Genomic DNA, 19798 nt, shown 5'->3' on the forward strand with positions numbered 1-19798 from the left:
TAGTGGCGGGTCTGTTTGTCTCTCAGTGAAAAAGTTACTAATGAGGCTGTTTTTTTTTTTTTTTTTTTACAAACTATTACCAGTTCCTGGTAATAGTTTGTAGTAAACTCCAGATGACCCAGTTTACATATTATATTGATTGTGTAACATGACCTACAGGTGTAGGATCTTAATTGTATCATTATTTTGTTGCTGAGAAATGTCCTGCGCCACAGGAAATGCAGATGAGCTTCAACATTTACATAAATTCAATGAAAACCCACACAAAGTATTCCACTTTTAAATCACCACGGGAGCATATTAGAGTTGCGGACATTCCTTTCTACTTTTGGGTCTACTCTACAAAATAGGGTACTCATCCCTACTGATACAGCTGATACTTCTACATGTATAGTAGTGGTGATATCCCAGCTAGCACACAACATTCTGAGAACCATATGTTTCTTAAAGCTTGATTCCATGGATAGAGAACAGAATATCATAGATATCATAGCTTCTAATCTCACTGATGCCATGCCACAATAAAAAAGAAATGTGTTTGCATGATTACTGCCTAAGCAAATTAATTTCCATGTGTCCTATCTGTGCTTGGAATTCAAAACAGTTAACCCAAACTAAGCTAGCAGTGTTATTAAAAGTATTATTGAAACATTCTCAGTGAAAGTTTTAAGGAAGTTATTCAAAAACCTCCAAATAACCGTTAATAAAACCTCCCAGGAAAACTTTAAAGGAACCAGAGTAAAACATTCTCCGAACCTCCTGGCAACCTAAAAATAAATGTTCCAAGAACAGGCATCATTTTCAATTCTGTTCTCAGAACAATTAAAAAACTTTCAATTTTAACGGTCAGGAAACATATGGCTTTGTTCCCACAACCAATGTGAAACCAAAAACATACGTTCCCACAACTTCCAAGGAACCAAATGTGCTAGCTGGGTAGTGTGCAATTATTATTTTTTTTATATGTAATATGTAATATGCCATTTAGCAGACGCTTTTATCCAAAGCGACTTACAGTCATGCGTGCATACATTTTTGTGTATGGGTGGTCCCGGGGATCGAACCCACTACCTTGGCGTTACAAGCGCCGTGCTCTACCAGCTGAGCTACAGAGGACCAGCTGAGCTACAGAGTGATGTGATTTTATACAGTTTACTCTTAGTTAGTCAGCACCTCTACACATTTTTTAGTCTACGTAAGAACGCAACGGAAAAAATGCAATTAGCTATGCAAGATGGCTGTCCTATGTAATAAAAAATTTAATAAAAATAACAGGACAGGCAAAAGAATAACTAAAGTCATGGTTGCCAACAGTCTTTTGGCTATTGTAGTCTTTTGACTGTGGAACCAAAGGAATACAAAAAATACAAAAAGGCAACGAGTATGATGCTGTGAACTAATTCACACAAATATTTACAAAAAATATACAGTATACAAGGACCAAATCAGCATATTATATTACTGCAACGCATTTCGACCAAACAGGTCTTACTCAAGCAGCGTCTGACCAACCAAAGGAATCTCTCAAATTCTCGTAAGTGATGCAATAACCTAACGTAGAAACACCTGAGTGGAGTTCCCACATCCGTTTTTTAGCGACAAAGGAAGCTAGGTTGAATTAGCTGTATCCTTGAAAACCGGATGCCTCCAGTCAGGGTGGAATGTTGCCAAAATTTGTAACGCGTCGCAACTATGCAGTGTAGCCATTTTGCGTAGCTTATTGTGTTCTTGCGTTCTGTAAACAGTAAATTAGGCTTTAGAATTGTCTCGTTGAGGAAAACCTGATTTGACCAATTGATCTTTAAACTCTAATTTGTATTTGAAGTTTAATAGATTTCCATCAAAATGGGAAAAATAGCTTTTTAGATAAAAAACTATTTCTCAAGCAAGAATTTTGCTAGGACTGTCTGGGAGTGGTCTAAATGGGGAGGGGGAAACTGAAAACTAGCTGTTATTGGCAGAGAGGTTTTGAACTCTCTTTGTTATTGGTCTATTAACCAATTTACCGTATGGTGATGTCACCATTGAAAGCCGAAACTCCCATCCATGCAAACCTGCTGATTAAAAGGTTTGCATGGTCTAAGGCACTGCATCGCAGTGCTAACTGTGCCACTAGAGATCCTGGTTCGAATCCAGGCTCTGTCGCAGCCGGCCGCGACCGGGAGACTCATGGGCGGCGCACAATTGGCCCAGCGTCGTCCAGGGTAGGGGAGGGAATGGCCGGCAGGGATGTAGCTCAGTTGATAGAGCATGGCGTTTGCAACGCCAGGGTTGTGGGTTCGATTCCCACGGGGGGCCAGTATAAAAAATATAATAATATATGTATTCACTAACTGTAAGTCGCTCTGGATAAGAGCGTCTGCTAAATGACTAAAATGTAAATGTAAATGTAAAAGGTCCTGTGTAGAATGTATTATCAACCAGCAACTATCAGGATATAACACTGATCACATTTATTCACACTTTTACAGTGTTAGTTTCAGCAGAATTTTGACTGCACTGGGCCTAAAGATTCAGTAAGATAAAGTTTAATCTGCCACAAGTTTGACAGTCGATAACTGGTTTTCCTTTAACTGTCTGCGGCCAGGAAATTGGCCTGCTATATGAGTGTACAGGGGCATTTTATAATCAACTAGTCAAACAGTTTTCCAAATGATAATCTACAGTAGACACATATTGCTTGTTTGTTGGCTCATGGGAACAAACCAAAGCCAATATGTGCTGTTTGAGCAATCATGTTTGATCAGTCATGTTTCAGGTCCAACCACAGATGTCTCTTTTTCTGTCCTTGCTGTCATACATCCCCATTTAGCTTTATCATGTGTCTGTCCATGTGATGTGTAGAGCAGACCGGCAACTCGCAATTGCATCTCTTAACTCTGGTGAAATGATCACCTCCTTATAAGGGTCAGTAGCTAGGTTCCCATCCAATTGGCGACATATTTTAATGTGAATATTCTAAAATCGGCATAAAAACAATATGCATTTTTTGCGGTTAAATTCCCATGTACCGAATATAAAATACAAATTAAATGAGTTTTCCATTGCATTTTCAGATCTATTGATGGTTTTGTCTCAAAACATGTTGCATTATATAGAGAATGTGCCTACTCTGGTCTTGGCACGTGCCCTCTAGCCAACAGCTCACAGATACAATGCGGGTATAGCATTCATGATGAGATTATTATTGACAAAAGAGCAGGATAATTGTTATATGTCAAACGTCAGCCAAGCATCGATCGTCATGTCACCAGAACAAGACCCTTGATATTTATTGGACAGGAGCATCAAGCTCATCACCGTGCACTTTCACCACCCTGTGAAGTTCATCATAACTTATTTCATCTGTAGCTTAATAAACTGCATGCTTTCCCGAGTCGTAGTGAGAGGACCAAACAACATATCATTGCGTAACTTCAAATTTACTTCGGTATTATGGTTATTATATCAATATTTGCGCATAAAGGCGATTCCACTGCCATTTCTCGCATAATTAATTTTACAGACACAAAAAGATCCCGCCTTGTCTAGCGTATTTTGTTTTGTCGACATTTGGAAAGTTTCGCGACAAATTTGCTGTTTCCATCAGGCCTGTCGTGACATATTTTTTTATCCAACATGTACTCTACTCGCAAATGAAATGTATTATTATTATTATATGTTCAAATAGTATATTGAGCTTGTCTGGTGCAATGGAATGGTCCCAAATGTGAAAACCCAGCCCATCTGGCACTCCAGGTAGGCTCAAACAAACACTCAGGAGAACATTTCCGTCACGCAAAAGAGCCTAGGGCCGGTTTCCTAAAAGCATTTTAAGGCTAAGTTCATCTTAGAACCATTGTTAGAACCATTGCAATGGAACCATGTGGTTCTTATTCATCCCTCATGAATAACAACTCATAACACAAATATCATAGTCTAACTTTCAGGGTCAAATAATACATCATCATTGTCCCTGAGACAACGCCTATCTTATTCACAGTGAATGCTGGCTTTAGGGATCACTTGACATTCAACACAGGGAGATTTACAGTGGGGAAAAAAAGTATTTAGTCAGCCACCAATTGTGCAAGTTCTTCCACTTAAAAAGATGAGAGAGGCCTGTAATTTTCATCATAGGTACACCAGAAAATCACATTGTAGGATTTTTAATGAATTTATTTGCAAATTATGGTGGAAAATAAGTATTTGGTCACCTACAAACAAACAAGATTTCTGGCTCTCACAGACCTGTAACTTCTTCTTTAAGAGGCTCCTCTGTCCTCCACTCGTTACCTGTATTATTGGCACCTGTTTGAACTTGTTATCAGTATAAAAGACACCTGTCCATAACCTCAAACAGTCACACTCCAAACTCCACTATGGCCAAGACCAAAGAGCTGTCAAAGGACACCAGAAACAAAATTGTAGACCTGCACCAGGCTGGGAAGACTGAATCTGCAATAGGTAAGCAGCTTGGTTTGAAGAAATCAACTGTGGGAGCAATTATTAGGAAATGGAAGACATACAAGACCACTGATAATCTCCCTCGATCTGGGGCTCCACGCAAGATCTCACCCCGTGGGGTCAAAATGATCACAAGAACGGTGAGCAAAAATCCCAGAACCACACGGGGGGACCTAGTGAATGACCTGCAGAGAGCTGGGACCAAAGTAACAAAGCCTACCATCAGTAACACACTACGCCGCCAGGGACTCAAATCCTGCTAAAGCCAGTACATGTCCAGGCCCGTCTGAAGTTTGCTAGAGTGCATTTGGATGATCCAGAAGAGGATTGGGAGAATGTCATATGGTCAGATGAAACCAAAATAGAACTTTTTGGTAAAAACTCAACTCGTCGTGTTTGGAGGACAAAGAATGCTGAGTTGCATCCAAAGAACACCATACCTACTGTGAAGCATGGGGGTGGAAACATAATGCTTTGGGGCTGTTTTTCTGCAAAGGGACCAGGACGACTGATCCGTGTAAAGGAAAGAATGAACGGGGCCATGTATCGTGAGATTTTGAGTGAAAACCTCCTTCCATCAGCAAGGGCATTGAAGATGAAACGTGGCTGGGTCTTTCAGCATGACAATGATCCCAAATACACCGCCCGGGCAACGAAGGAGTGGCTTCGTAAGAAGCATTTCAAGGTCCTGGAGTGGCCTAGCTAGTCTCCAGATCTCAACCCCATAGAAAATCTTTGGAGGGAGTTGAAAGTCCGTGTTGCCCAGCGACAGCCCCAAAACATCACTGCTCTAGAGGAGATCTGCATGGAGGAATGGGCCAAAATACCAGCAACAGTTTGTGAAAACCTTGTGAAGACTTACAGAAAACATTTGACCTGTGTCATTGCCAACAAAGGGTATATAACAAAGTATTGAGAATCTTTTGTTATTGACCAAATACTTATTTTCCACCATAATTTGAAAATAAATTCATAAAAAATCCTACAATGTGATTTTCTGGATTTTTTTTCTCATTTTGTCTGTCATAGTTGACGTGTACCAATGCTGAAAATTACAGGCCTCTCTCATCTTTTTAAGTGGGAGAACTTGCACAATTGGTGGCTGACTAAATACTTTTTTTCCCTACTGTATCTAGCAGTGGGCAATGACAATATAAGGCTCACAATCGCACAGACATTGACTGACTTGAAATCTTGTTAATACCAGATAACTTATCCAATATGAGAGGATAATAACATGTGTTATTGTGTATGCAAACGTGTGAGGAAAATGGAAAGGGTACACAGAGACAAGTGAAAATGAAATGTATTATTATTATTATTATTAGATCCTTGACATATACACGTACAGTACTTTATATGAAATTGCTAAAACACTTCCAATCTCAGTGTGGCTACTTTAACCACAAGGCCACTGAGTTGGTCACATACAGTACATATAGGTAATCATTTTGTGGGTGTGGATTCTAGTAAGAGAAGTTGTGATTGGTCCTCCTTGCTGAAAAAGGCCAGCTGGGTTTAAAGGTCTGTGAACTTCCGATCAAGGGAAGGCATCCACATCATTGAGGACTATACCAACACAGTCAATATGTAACCGATAACCACACTGGCCTACAGTAGCATAGAGTTACATAATGCACATCAAATTAGGAGTCTGCTGTGACTGTCAAACCCAATGGCACCTACCTTTTGATTGTGTATCACTTCCAATAGTGTTCAATAAGTCTTAACTTAGATTTTCAGTTTTTAGTTTTCTATTTTCACACAACACTATTGATACTGAGTAAATGTGGGTTGAAAAGTTACCCACAAATATCATCACAGTAACATTTTAACCTAAAGCCTCCATTATAAAGGCTCATACAGTACATGCTTAAAATAAATGATACAGCATTATATCTGAAGGCTTTAGGTAAAGTGTTACCAGTATCACATGTAAACCTTGTAAAAGCACCAAACTCCCCGATTGAACATCTTCTACACTAAACCTTGGGATATTGTTTATATGGATAGGTAACAAAAAAAAAAAAGCCTTGGTATTCACCTTTATGCGATGATCACCTTTGACCACTAGAGGGCATTCTTGGCAAATTAACAAGATAGGCAAAAGGGGAAAGTTTACATTGAAAATACATGTACAGTGGACAGAACAAGGATGTATACAGGTAAAAACAAACCTCTACATAATTTGCTGTCTTGGTACAAATCAAAAGAGAATGATCTTCAACTAGCCTACATAAGCACTTTAAAGAGATAGTTCACCCAAATTACAAAATGACATTGGTTTCCTTACTCTGTAAACAGCAGTCTATGGACAAGGTATGACAGCAGTCCATGCTTTGGTTTCAATTACCTGGCCACTGTTTGAAATGCTAACTTTTTAGCATTTTGTGGCACAAATCCAATGCAAGTCATTGGTACCTACACTGAGTATACCAAACATTAGGAACACCTTCCTAATATTGAGTTGCACAAACCGGTGCGCCTGGCACCTACTACCATACCACATTGTAAGGCACTTAAATGTTTTGTCTTGCCCATTCACCCTCTGAATGGGACACACACAATCCATGTCTCAATTGTCTCAAGGCTTAAAAATCCTTCTTTAACCTGTCTCCTCCCCTTAATCTACACTGATTGAAGTGGATTTAACAAGAGACAGCAATAAGGGATCATAGCTTTCACCTGAATTCACCTTGTCAGTCTATGTCATGGAAAGAGCATGTCATGGAAAAAGGTGTTCTTCATGTTTTGTATACTCAGTGTATATTAGCATTTTTGCAGTTCATGTCCAAATCATATCCAAGTACCTTCCAATGCAATCAATTTTTAGATACTTTAGGATGATTTCTTCTCTTTATACTGTAGCTGCCATAACCAACTATGGCAGCTCTGAGATTTCTGTTGTGTACACTGCAGTATGTGGTCAGTCAGCAGTGCTTTGGTCCAATAAAACATTTTTTTTGCCCTCAGTTAAACCACAATCCCTTTCGGAGTCAGTGGTCTGTGTGTGTAATGGAAAATGAGCCTTTCTTCGCTAATTCCTTTTCCATCCGTGTTATGAACATGGCGCAAGTGAAGTGCTGTGGTTATGGCTCCGTGGGCATCTCTTTCTGTTTAATGGAATTCTGCTGAATATTATTTTGAGTAAGTAAATAAGGTGTGTCGTTAGTTTGTGCACAGACTGCAAACTTGTTTAAGTATTTATTTTCTGAGATTATAATTCATTTTTTAGGGGTACATTCTTCCTCTATTGCTGGTAGGACTATATTTATATTGGCCTGAGTAGATTGCCCCACTTCACAAACAACACACATACACACACACACCAACCCCTCTTAATTGCTCTAGCAAACAGAAGCTTAGTGGAAGGAGGCGTCGCAGGGCTGGTTTTGGGCAGTCAGGTGTGGGTGTGTGCCTGTGACAGAAATGGCCTTACGACAAGGGGACGATTGTAGCAATGCGTAGACAGGATGGTGGTCGTGGGTGAAAATGTGACCAATGAAGAATGAGAGATATGTCCTGAGTATTAACCCCTGTGAATTGCCCCCCACATCTCTGCCTCCTTGCTATTTTCTTGATTATAAAGGGCGGTCAGAGTCCACATAACAGAGGATAAGGTTACACCATTTGCCTGTGTGTATATGAAGTGCCATTACTAGAGTAAAAAAAGAACTGTGTCTGTGTGTTTTGAGGGAACACTGCACACAGTACCCTCACTGACTACCTAGGAGAGTTTATTTTGAAAACCCACTACCAGCTGCCTGGGTCTCGGGTGAGCTGCTGTCCACTGCTTTAAGTAAGGGGCCCCACCTGCAAGCTCCTATTGGTCGATATCTAATGACCTGGGTGTGGCCACTCTGTGTGGGCCCCCACCCGCAGTCTCATTGGACAGAGGGAGAAAGGCATGCTCTGAAACCTCTCCCCACTCTTCTCTTTACACACAACAACAACACAGCTTGTATTTGCCACAGCCTCTCCCCACTCTCCCTGATGGTACCTCCTTCTAGGAGAGAGACAGACAGGCAGGGCTGAGATGAGAGAAAAGTGACTGGAGAAGTACTGAAACTCAGACTGGAGTGGATACTCTGACACACTCACATCAGGTTACAGTGGAGAACTCAGAACACCAGAATTGTTAAAGGTAAGTGAAAGTTGCTTTTTCTTCTAATTCTCTGCTGGTTGAATGTACTGTTATTGACTGTGGGTAAAAGTTGGTAATTCAAATAAGAATGGGTTGTTTTAATCTTAGAACTGAATAGATAGGAAAGTGTTATTGAGTAATCTGAACGAAACAGGCATACAGGTCGGATTTGGCGCACTTACTGACCACCTGATAGACATCTGCACTTTAGAAAAAAGGGGTCTTCAGCTGTCCCCATAAGAGAACCCTTTTTGGTTCCAGCTAGAACCCTTTTTGGTTTCCAATTAGAACCCTCTGTGGAAATGGTTATATCTTGAACCCAAAAGGGTTCTACTTGGAACCAAAAGGGTTTTATATGGAACAAAAAAGGGTTCTTCAAAGGTTTCTCCTATGGGGACAGCTGAATAACCCTTTTAGTTTCGAAATAGCACCTTTTTTTCCTAAGAGTGTGACTTCTGAAAATCGATTGTCTATCACACATGTATTACCTCTCAACCCCTCACACACACACACATATTAACTCCCTCACACACATTCACCCACTCACTCTCTCACTCACACACACACTACCTGTTTTGGCCCAAGCATTTAAAATAACATGCTGTTTTTCCTCCTTGCGTGAAAGCACCACTGGCAGCTTTTTATCCTATGGCCTTTGGCACGATGTCCTGCACACGGAGCGGAGATTGAGACCCTGTTGCTGTTGGAGAGATACCAGGACAGAACAACAGGGAGTCAAACTGGATGGGCAGAAAGACAGAGGAAGAGAGAGAGAGTGTTGGGAGGAGAGAAATAGTGGTTAGGTAGGGGGAGTTAAAGTCATAGAAGTTGGCTTTAATTTCTAAACCAAGTCCAGATAGAAGACAAGGAATGGAGTTATGTGCTGGAAAAACCACACAGTCAGCATGTCGATACTGGAGGAAGAAAATATCCATTTTTTAAAGACCAGAACAGAACAGAGAGAGAGAAAGAGAGAGAGAGAGAGAGAGAGAGAGAGAGAGAGAGAGAGAGAGAGAGAGAGAGAGAGAGAGAGAGAGAGAGAGAGAGAGAGAGAGAGAGAGAGAGAGAGAGAGAGAGAGAGAGAGAGAGAGAGAGAGAGAGAGAGAGAGAGAGAGAGAGAGAGAGAGAGAGACAGAGACAGAGACAGAGACAGAGAGTGAAAGACCGACATGTTGCACATAAACATGTAAATGGATATTGAGAACTTGAGAAGAGCCCACAGGATGCCACAGGATATCCAGTTATTCTGCAAGAAAGTCACTGCCCCCTCCAGTTGTAGAGTGCGTCCTAAATGGCACTGTATTCCCTATAGAGTGTACTACTGTTGACCAGAGCCATTTTGAGTCCACAACAATTTGTAAGTAGCACTTTGGGTTTGTGAAAAAGTGCATCACAAATAAACTGCATACACGTCACCACCACAGTTAACAAGAGAGAGAGAGAAACATCTGATCTTATCACAATAAATCAGTCCAGGAACAGCTGAAAAAAACAGTAATCTTCATGTTCATGATAGCGGTATATCTTCTACAACATTCTTCACAAAGCTTATATCAGAGCCTAATTCCCATCTGAAAACTCTGAACCCTTTGTTTTAGTGTAGCAACTGATGTAGCAACTTCAAGGTAGCCTGGTCCCAGATTTGTTTTTGCTTGCCAACTATGGTCATTGTCACATAGATAGGTGTTGGCAAGACAGCACAAATAGATCTGGGACCAGGCTAACTTTAAGGTGTTCCAGGAACAACAATCCAAACAATGTGTGTATGTGCCCATTATGTACAGTGTATTTGGAAATGATTCAGACTCCTTGACTTTTTCCACATTTGGTTACGTTACAGCTTTATTATAAAATTGATACAATTATTTTTTTCCCACATCAATCTACACACAATAACCCAAATGACGAAGCGAAAACAGGCTTTTAGATATTTTTGCACATTTATAAAAAATTGAAATACCTTATTTACATAAGTATTCAGACCCTTTGTTATGAGACTCGAAATTTAGCTCAGGTGCATCCTTTTTCCATTGATCATCGTTTAAATGTTTCTACAACTTGATTGGAGTCCACCTGTGGTAAATTCAATTGATTGGACATGATTTGGAAAGGCACACACCTGTCTATGTAAGGTCCCACAGTTGCCAGTCCATGTCAGAGCAGAAACCAAGCCATGAGGTCAAAGGACTTGTCCGTAGAGCTCCAAGACAGGATTGTGTCAAGGCACAGATCTGGGGAAGTGTACCAAAAAATGTCTGCAGCATTGAAGGTCCCCAAGAACACAGTGGCCTCCATCGTTCTTAAATGGAAGAAGTTTAGAACCACCAAGACTCTTGCTAGAGCTGGCCGCCCGGACAAACTGAGCAATGGGGGAGAAGGGCCTTGGTCAGGGAGGTGACCAAGAACCCGATGTTCACTCTGACAGAGCTCCAGAGTTCCTCTGTGGAGATGGGAGAAACTTGGCAGCATCATGCTGTGGGGATGTTTTTCAGCAGCAGGGACTAGGAGACTAGTCAGGATCGAGGGAAAGATGAACGGAGCAAAGTACAGAGAGATCTTTGAGGAAAACCTGCTCCAGAGTGCTCAGGACCTCAGACTGGGGCGAAGGTTCACCTTCCAACAGGACAACGACCCTAAGCAAACAGCCAAGACAATGCAGTAGTGGCTTCGGGATAAGTCTCTGAATGTCCTTGAGTGGCCCAGCCAGAGCCCGGACTTGAACCTGATCTAACATCTCTGTAGAGACCTGAAAATAGCTGTGCAGCGACGTTCCCCATCCAACCTGACAGAGCTTGAAAGAATCTGCAGAGAAGAATGGGAGAAACTCCCCAAATACAGGTGTGCCAAGCTTGTAGCATCATACCCAAGAAAGCTAGAGGCTGTAATCGCTGCCAAAGGTGCTTCAACAAAGTACTGAGTAAAGGGTCTGAATACTTATGTAAATGTGATTTTTTGTTTTTTTGTTTTTTATACATTTGCAAAAATTTCTAAAAACCTGTTTTTGCTTTGTCATTATGGGGTATTGTGTGTAGATTGATGAGGGGAAAAAACGATTTGAATAAGGCTGTAACGTAACAAAATGTGGAAAAAGTCAAGGGGTCTAAATACTTTCTGAACGCACTGTATTGGTTGTTTGTCCCTCAGCCCAAACTAATATCTAAAATGTGATATTCTGCGTCAGAGGCCTCGATGTTTTAGAACATATCTTCTTAGTGAGGCTACTGTTTTAACAGTGTCATGTGTTCAAGTTTAATTTGCAGTTTTTAGTCAAGAATGCTGTGGACAGAGATGTTTGGATTGCAAAGTTTATAATGATGTGAGGAAGAAGGCTGCATTTATCCCCAGGACAGGGCAGTGGTGGGAACAGGAAGAAACAAAGCCCTGAAATTGGCTGCAAAATGGCTGCCAAAAAATATTGAGACTTCCTTCTTCTAAGACCTTTAAAATGGGAAAAAGGCTTTAGGAGGATAAATAGGGTGCCTTGATCTGGAAAAGTCCCGAAAATATGAACTTAATGAAAGCGCCAAGTACTCTAACCTGGTCTCAGATCTGCTTGTGCTGCTATGGTCCATAACACTTGACAAGGTAAACAAACAGATCTGGGACCAGGCTAAAAGTTCATATTATATTTGAGGTAGCTTACTGTAGGTTACAGTTGGATGGGGCTTATGTGGGGAAAGTGAATATTTCTTGTTTCGTTTCTCCCAAATGGGTTTCTTGTGAGGTGGGCCAGTCGATCTAAGCAGTGACAATTAAAATGTGTGCCATGGAAATGTGGAGAGGTTTAGGGTAGGACTGTAACCATTTGTGCTATATTCTATCCTCTGTGGTGGGATGGTGGGAAACAAGTGTATGTGTGTTTGTGTGAGTGAATGAGTGAGTGTCTATCTGTCGCTCTCTCAGACTGTCTCTCTGTCTGTCTCAAAATGACCGTAAACGTACCCACTGATACCCTATTAACATGAATGTCAACCAATCATGTACAGTGTTTACACTGTGCTATACCATGGAGGTCAAGGCCTGCCTGTTTTATCATGATGCCGTTGGGAGATTGAGATAATCAAAGCAACAGCTAATGTAGTGTTGATGTGACTCAACGTTGGAATATCTACCTATATGTAACGGACATGAGTTGGTCATGGTTGCTCATGGTCACGTGATGAGGTAGCCCACCTGTGACTTGAAAATCAGTGTTGGCCCTCGGCCCTAGAGGGAATTTCCTCTTGGCCTAATGGTTAAGACGTTGGTTTCTCCCACGGTAGTCCTCTAGGTTTTCGCTCCAATCCCAGTTGTAACAGGGAACACTTGACTAACTCGTAAGACAGGTTGTTTTGATGGACATTTCCCACAAGCAAAGGGGCTTCCTCTCTTTCCTTCCTAACATGTCTCTGTCTTTCCCTCCTGAAGATATTAAAGTACTCTGTCAACAGTCACCTTTGAACATGAAGACAGGTGTTCTATGCTGTACATTGTCACGGCCCCAGGTCTTCAGACTAAATATCAGCGCTGCGGGCTAGGCTTAGCTTAGTTAGGTGTTGAAAGACTTCTTTCATCTCTGTGAAAATGCCTGACAGCACAATGTATCTATCATCTCTATGTCTCTATTGACCATCGTATTGTAATATTTTCATTTGTTTATATCGGGGTGATTGGTGCCAGCAGTGAAGTGTGTAGCTAGGGGAATAGAACAAATCACAGGTGGTGTGTGGATTGTTGTGGGTTACATGGCACAGGTCATGTGCTTGTATGTGTGTAACAAGAGCTGTAAATGTCAATACATACCATTGACACAGTATATGGTCCTCTGTAGCTCAGCTGGTAGAGCACGGCGCTTGTAACGCCAGGGTAGTGGGTTCGATCCCCGGGACCACCCATACACAAAAATGTATGCACGCATGACTGTAAGTCGCTTTGGATAAAAGCGTCTGCTAAATGGCATATTATTATTATTATTATTATTATTATTATATATGTACTGTACTGTAGTATGCACATGTATGTGAGTGATCTTTGTGAATGTATGCTTAGTATATTCTGTATGTATGGAGCATGTGTACATTGTGTGTACAGTGTGTGTGTGTGTGTGTGTGTGTGTGTGTGTGTGTGTGTATGTGTGTTACTGTGCTTATCGGGGTGTGTGTGTTGGGCTGTTCAGTCAGTGGTTTTTTCTGTTTACTGCATAGCTGACATTGTTTGGGTCTGTGGCTGCGTGTGGCTGTCACTGTGGTCCCCCAAGAGGCCAGAGAGTCTAGCACCCACTGGACAGGACAGGGAGGGAGGGAGGGAGGGAGGGAGGGAGGGAGGGAGGGAGGGAGGGAGGGAGGGAGGGAAGCTTGGGAAGAGGGAAGAGAGTAAAAGAAGAGCGAGAGGGATATATATGGATGGTCAGGAAAGAGAAAAAGTAAAATAAGAGATGGGGGAGAGAGGAGGCAAGAGGGGAGAAGGTAGAAAAAGGAAAGATAGTGAAAGGAGAGAAGAGGGAGAAAAGCTTGAGAGAAAGCACTGGGAGACAAGTGGGAGGCCGAGAGAGTAGAAGAGAAATGAGTCAGAACAATGGCTGTCTGTATTTATTTTTATATGTAGGAGTGTATTGGGTTCCATGGCTACTGGTCTCAACAGTCTAGGAGTTATTTTGAGATCTGTATTTGGACAGAAGGGCTATAATCAAGGGAACATCAGGTCTGCCGCTGTTATATGCAAGCCGGGAGGGTTCACTCTGATGTGTGTGTGTTAGTGAGCGAGAGAAAGAGAAATAATATATGAATGACAGGAAAGTGAAGGCTAGTGCCACAAGTTCATAATGAGCTGTCTACTCGAAACCTTAGGGCGAATTTCCATTTGGAAATACCAGAACCTAAGCACAAGTCCACCAGTATCAAAACCCGTTGGGCCATAATAATTATGTATTGGAAGGTCACAGAAGGTTATGTAATAACTACGTTTGTAATTAGCAATTATTGTGTGTAATTTCCAGTTTTCCAAAATGGCAAAAGTTTATTTAAGCAATAAGGCCCGAGGGGGTGTGATATATTTAAGCAATAAGGCCCGAGGGGGTGTGGTATATGGCCAATATACCATGGCTAGGGCTGTTCTTAAGCACGACGCAACGCGGAATGCCTGGACACAGCCCTTAGCCGTGGTATATTGGCCATATATCACAAACCCCCGAGGTGCCTTATTGCTATTATGAACTGGTTACCAACGTAATTAGAGCAGTAAAAATACATGTTTTGTCATACCAGTGGTATACGGTCTGATATACCACGGCTGTCAGCCAATCAGCATTTAGGGCTCGAACCACCCAGTTTATAATGGCCAATATACCACGGCTAAGGGCCGTTCTTAGGGACGACACAAAGCGATATATTGGCCATATAGTACAAACCCCAGAGGTGCCTTAATGCTATTATAAACCGGTTACCAATATAAATAGAACAGTAAACAAGTATTTTTTTCATACCCGTGGTACATTGTCTGATATACACACGGCTGGAATGCTGTTGCAGCCAATCAGCATCCAGGACCCAAACTACCCGGTTTATAATTTCAATTGAATCATGGATACTATTTTCTTCTTTTTTTTTACCCGCACACTGCTCTCACCAGTATCACTTTATTTTCTTTAAAGACTTCAAATGATTCCCACTCACCTGTAACAAGCCGACTTAGATGAGATTTTGAATCATGGAGAAATTAACTGTGGTTAACATGCTTAAGGTACAAAAATGACTTGTTAACATAACAGCAATTTGATCAGCAATTTCTCACCTCTTCCTTTGTCCCGTTTTCACTCTCTTGCCAGGCAGTCACCTGCTTTACACCACAAGAACAGAGTCACAACGCCTGTAGGAGTTGGCAAGAGAGCAGAAACACTCAGACTGGCACTCAGACTACCAACAACCAGATAATGTGCCAACAAACAACGCTCACAGCTGAAGCCTGCAAATGATGGACAAACAAAACGGTAACAGCCTTTAAAAATATATGAAATTAATCAACAAAATTGGCAACTTTTTTGATTGTTGGTTATCTATAACTGTATGTGAGATCATTCCTAAATACATGGTTTATAGTATGATCCACATACTATATTGCTTATTATGTGTCAATACTATGGCAACAAGTATTGAAACACTGCTATTACTCTTTTAGGAAATGGGCCCAAAGCCCCAGAGAACAGGGTGAAGGGGAAGCCTCCTCCGTACTCAGTGGAGACGCCCTATGGCTTCCACCTGGACCTGGACTTCCTCAAGTACGTTGACGACATCGAGAAGGGCCACACCATAAAGAGGGTCCCCATCCAGCGCCGGAGCAGGGGGCAGAGGCCCAGCACACTCCCCAGGCACCTCAACCTGTCTGGGCATGGCTATCGGCCTACCCCCTGGGGCTCCACTGGAGCTCTGGCCCCCAGGTCTCGCCTCGCCGACCCCCACCTGGGCTATGGCTCCTGGGCTTATGATGGCAGGTCGTCAGCCTCCTCTGGAAGGTATAAGTCTGTGGCTGAGATGGAGGCCAGTATCCGAGCCTTTGATGAGCAGCCCTTGGGGGAGCACATCAGGCCAAATCTCCTGCGTGCCTCCAGCCTGCCTCTCACCGTCCTGCTGAGGAAAGGTTCCGAGTCAACTGAAGACCCGGCCAGTCTCCGAAGCTCCAGAGACCGTCTCGGAGGAAGGGACATGTCCACGGAAGACAGCTTCTACTCCCCAGACTGCTCGTCTGACTTTTGGTCGAACCAGGACTTTTCTGGAACCCTCCACCGCCTCACCGAAGCCCTGGAGCGCGTGGGCGAGCTGGAGGAGGAGGTCCGGGTCATCCCGGAGCTCAAGGCACAGATCTGCATCCTGCAGGAGGAGAGGGAGAGGTTCCGTCTTGGACTGAATTCCCGACCAGGATCCCAAACCTTGGTCAACGGGGCCAAAAAACCCTCTTATGCGACCTCTGACCTCAAAAGACCCAGGAAAGAGAGTAATCTCTTCACCCACAACGACGATGTCACCGATGACGACTCTAACCAGACACACGAATGGAGGATGAGCACAGACCTAGACGAGCTTCTTACGGTGACATCCCTGCAAGCCAAAGTGGCCATGCTGGAGCAGAGGCTTCATGAGAGCAGCACGGATCTCCAGAACGCCACCTTGCTGCTGAGAGAACAGCAGGAGGAGGGCCAGAGGAAGGAATTGAGGATGAAGCAGCTCACCAGGAACACTGGGGGCTGGGTGAGAGCAGAGAGAGTCCAGGTGGACCAATATGACGAAGAGACCGAGAATTCTTCTAGGTGGTCTTTAGCAGGTGCGCATGCTGCGTCCATTCGAGAAAATTTGAATGAAGGAGAATCTTTGTCGACCAATGCAGTGACCATCGGAACAAATAGACAAATCTCTGGCACTCAGATCGAGGGCCTTGGAGATCATCACATTTGGGTTTCAGCTAGCTCTTCCATGATGGAGGTCCAAGCTGGTCAACACATTTCAGAAACGGTGGTCCATCGCTTTGTAGGAGAACCAGGCCTGGCAGTATCCATGGAGCACATGCCCCAGAAAGAAGCCTCCCCAGGTGGCATGGAGCAACCTGTGGCGGCCCTCCACGTGAAGAGGATCCAGGTTCTCCTGGAACAGCAGTGGGAGTGTCTGTGTGGGGGGACAGCAACAGAGGGGGGCAAGGTCCTGGAGCACCCAGACCCCAAGGTCAATTCGCTACAGGAGGAGATGATGAGTCTGGTTCATACTCTTTCCTCCTACTACAACCATGGATCTAGTGACGGAGAGGCTTCTCAAGGAGGTATGGTATCTTCACATAACTTTGGGTTGACTTCCAGAACAAGTACCATTGAAAGTGGTTTCTAGTCCAGGAAAAGTCTGGACAATAATGTCCAGTCTACACTAACCACATATTGTCTTTATGCATTTTTTAAAATATTCGCAAGAAAATCTGTTGCCAATTGGATGGAAACCTAGCTACTGACCCTAAACATTTTTCATTGAATATAAAAAGAGAAATTATGTGGAACAAGGATTTTGTTTTTTTGACTGCTTAAAAAGCAAAGTGAATGTTTATTTTATAGTACAGAGCTCTTTTCTGTATTTCATAAGTTATTAGATATATTCCAACTCATTTGAATTTCAAAACAGAGTCTAACTGTAACACAATCCATTCCCAGTGGGTTTTTTTTACTCCATTCACGTAATGTCAGCTCATTTCACTCATAGCTTTGAGCTATTTCTCCATCTGTCATGAAAGATTAGGTCCGATTTGCGAGTCAATGGCGGAAATTCACAGCGCACAAATTCCATTACCATGTCAAAGAGACCACTTTCAGACAACTTTATTTTCCTTTCTCAAATCGAGACCCACAATTCGCCATGCAGTGTAAATTGATGGTTGTAGTTAGTCTGGCTTTATGCATGATAGGTTTTTATTGATGACTGTAACTCTTCCTTACGGTTTGTACTTAAAGAAGGATTTTCTTTTTGCCCTGACTCAGTCCTTAGGCAACTGAACCAGCTCCAGTACTTCCATTTTCTTCATTTATACTAGAATGGGAGAAGTTTGGTCATAATTACAGGGAAACTATTTCGTTCTCATGCAAAGAACAATTCAAAGCTGCTATGGAAACAACTCACCAGACCCATGTGTTTCATTAAAGCAGCGAAATGAACAGAAATGCAGTTTATATGTAGTTAACATCCAACTTGAAAGAAAACTCCACTCAAAAACGATATCTTTCAAAAAATGAAAATACTAAGACAGTTTTTGACTAGAGTTTCACTTTAACTGATAGCTATCAATGCCTCCCATTGTGATTAGGCTACCAACCACGTATAATGGAGTATGTCTACAGACTTTCTATCTCATTGTCTATGTCATGGGGGCCTCCTCATCATCCTCTTATACTGTGGTTGGCCCCACTTGAAATGACAATAATAATTAGCAAAGCATCTACATTTCTGTAGCTTTTATAAAGGGTTCATTTAGCCTTTAGTTGTTGTTGTTTGTTTAGCTGTTGTTGTATTCAAAGTGGGACCGTGTGATTTAACAGCTCCTTCGCCTTAACATACGATCTGTGTCGTCTTTTTCTCTCTTAGCCCCAAAATCCATCATGAAGAGAAATGGCAGTGGTCAGACGTCAAAGAACCTCCACTTTGCTGGTGTGAACAGCGGGTAAGACACCAGTCTCCTGCTGTTTATAGTTTACAAATAACTAACTTGAGCATCACCCTCTGCATTTATGACCAACGTATGGCTAACCCTGAAGATTTCACTGTGCAGCAACACTAATTTTGGACTGTCTGCGTTCAGCTAGAAAAACCCATGATGTTGGCTACAATGGCAGGATGACTGTAATGGCGAAACACATTGGTTCAGAATGACACAATAGTGTCTGAATATCTTTTGCACATGTGTTTAGCTTTGAAACAACACCAAATGAGGATTTGGACAGTAAGAGCCATGCGAATGTGGACATCTCCGACCTAGAGCAACAGCCAGAAGGACTTGGGGAGATGGTAGAGAAACCTGCAGAACATGGGGGTTCCAACCATGGAGACCAGAAAGAGGGAGACCCAAGTCAAGAGACGATGGAAGGAACCAATCCAATGGACCAGACTACTCAAGATGTACAACCAGACTCACATACAGATAGTGGTGAAAATCTGAAAGCTGGAGAACCAGTAGAACAGGCCAAGACAGACACCAACATAGAGGAACCTATGGAGGCAGAACCAGACCCAAACACAGATCCCAAACATGAACTGCAAGACAGGTGAGGGGAACTGAGTATCTTTATATTTTTTTTGGTTCATGAATTATCATTTTTGAGGATTTGCCAGTTAACATTTCTGCATATTTATTTTGCAATTTTAAAATATTGAAGAGTGCCATGAATTCTTTTTCAGAATATGAAAAAACACTATCTTTATTATAATGTATTGATGTTAGTAAGAGTATAAGAATATTGTTGACAATCCAACTCATGGGACTAATGATTGTCTTTCCTCATAGGGACACTGTAGATGAAGAGTTCATAGCAGCGTGTCATTTCCTCAAAGATCACATGGACAACATGGATAACCCCAATGATGAAATGGTACGCATAGTACAGCAATACATTTAGACATAGGCCTATAGGCACAACCTAATTACACAAGCGTTATTCAAAAGCTCTATGAATATCTGTTAAGATAGACTAGGCACTACCAAACAGTGTCT

General features: G+C 42.3%; 1 protein-coding gene across 3 annotated transcripts in view; it reads left to right on the forward strand.

The window, feature by feature from the left end:
• The window catches only part of LOC311098650 (KN motif and ankyrin repeat domain-containing protein 4-like), a 38522-nt gene that overhangs the window by 7963 nt on the left and 10761 nt on the right, over window positions 1-19798 (forward strand). Inside the window, exons 1-6 of one of the 3 annotated variants that reach the window (XM_084139185.1) lie at window positions 8410-8590; window positions 15393-15554; window positions 15743-17371; window positions 18676-18751; window positions 18999-19352; window positions 19592-19676. In XM_084139185.1, coding sequence (XP_083995311.1) covers window positions 15536-15554; window positions 15743-17371; window positions 18676-18751; window positions 18999-19352; window positions 19592-19676 — 2163 coding nt within the window. In that variant the 5' untranslated portion in view covers window positions 8410-8590; window positions 15393-15535. Of the gene's footprint in view, window positions 1-8409; window positions 8591-15392; window positions 15555-15742; window positions 17372-18675; window positions 18752-18998; window positions 19353-19591; window positions 19677-19798 lie in introns of those variants that run through there. The other 2 variants (XM_084139187.1, XM_084139186.1) reach the window with 2 other exon arrangements.

This window comes from Coregonus lavaretus, assembly GCF_964263955.1.
Source record: "Coregonus lavaretus genome assembly, chromosome: 23".
NCBI lineage: Eukaryota > Metazoa > Chordata > Actinopteri > Salmoniformes > Salmonidae > Coregonus > Coregonus lavaretus.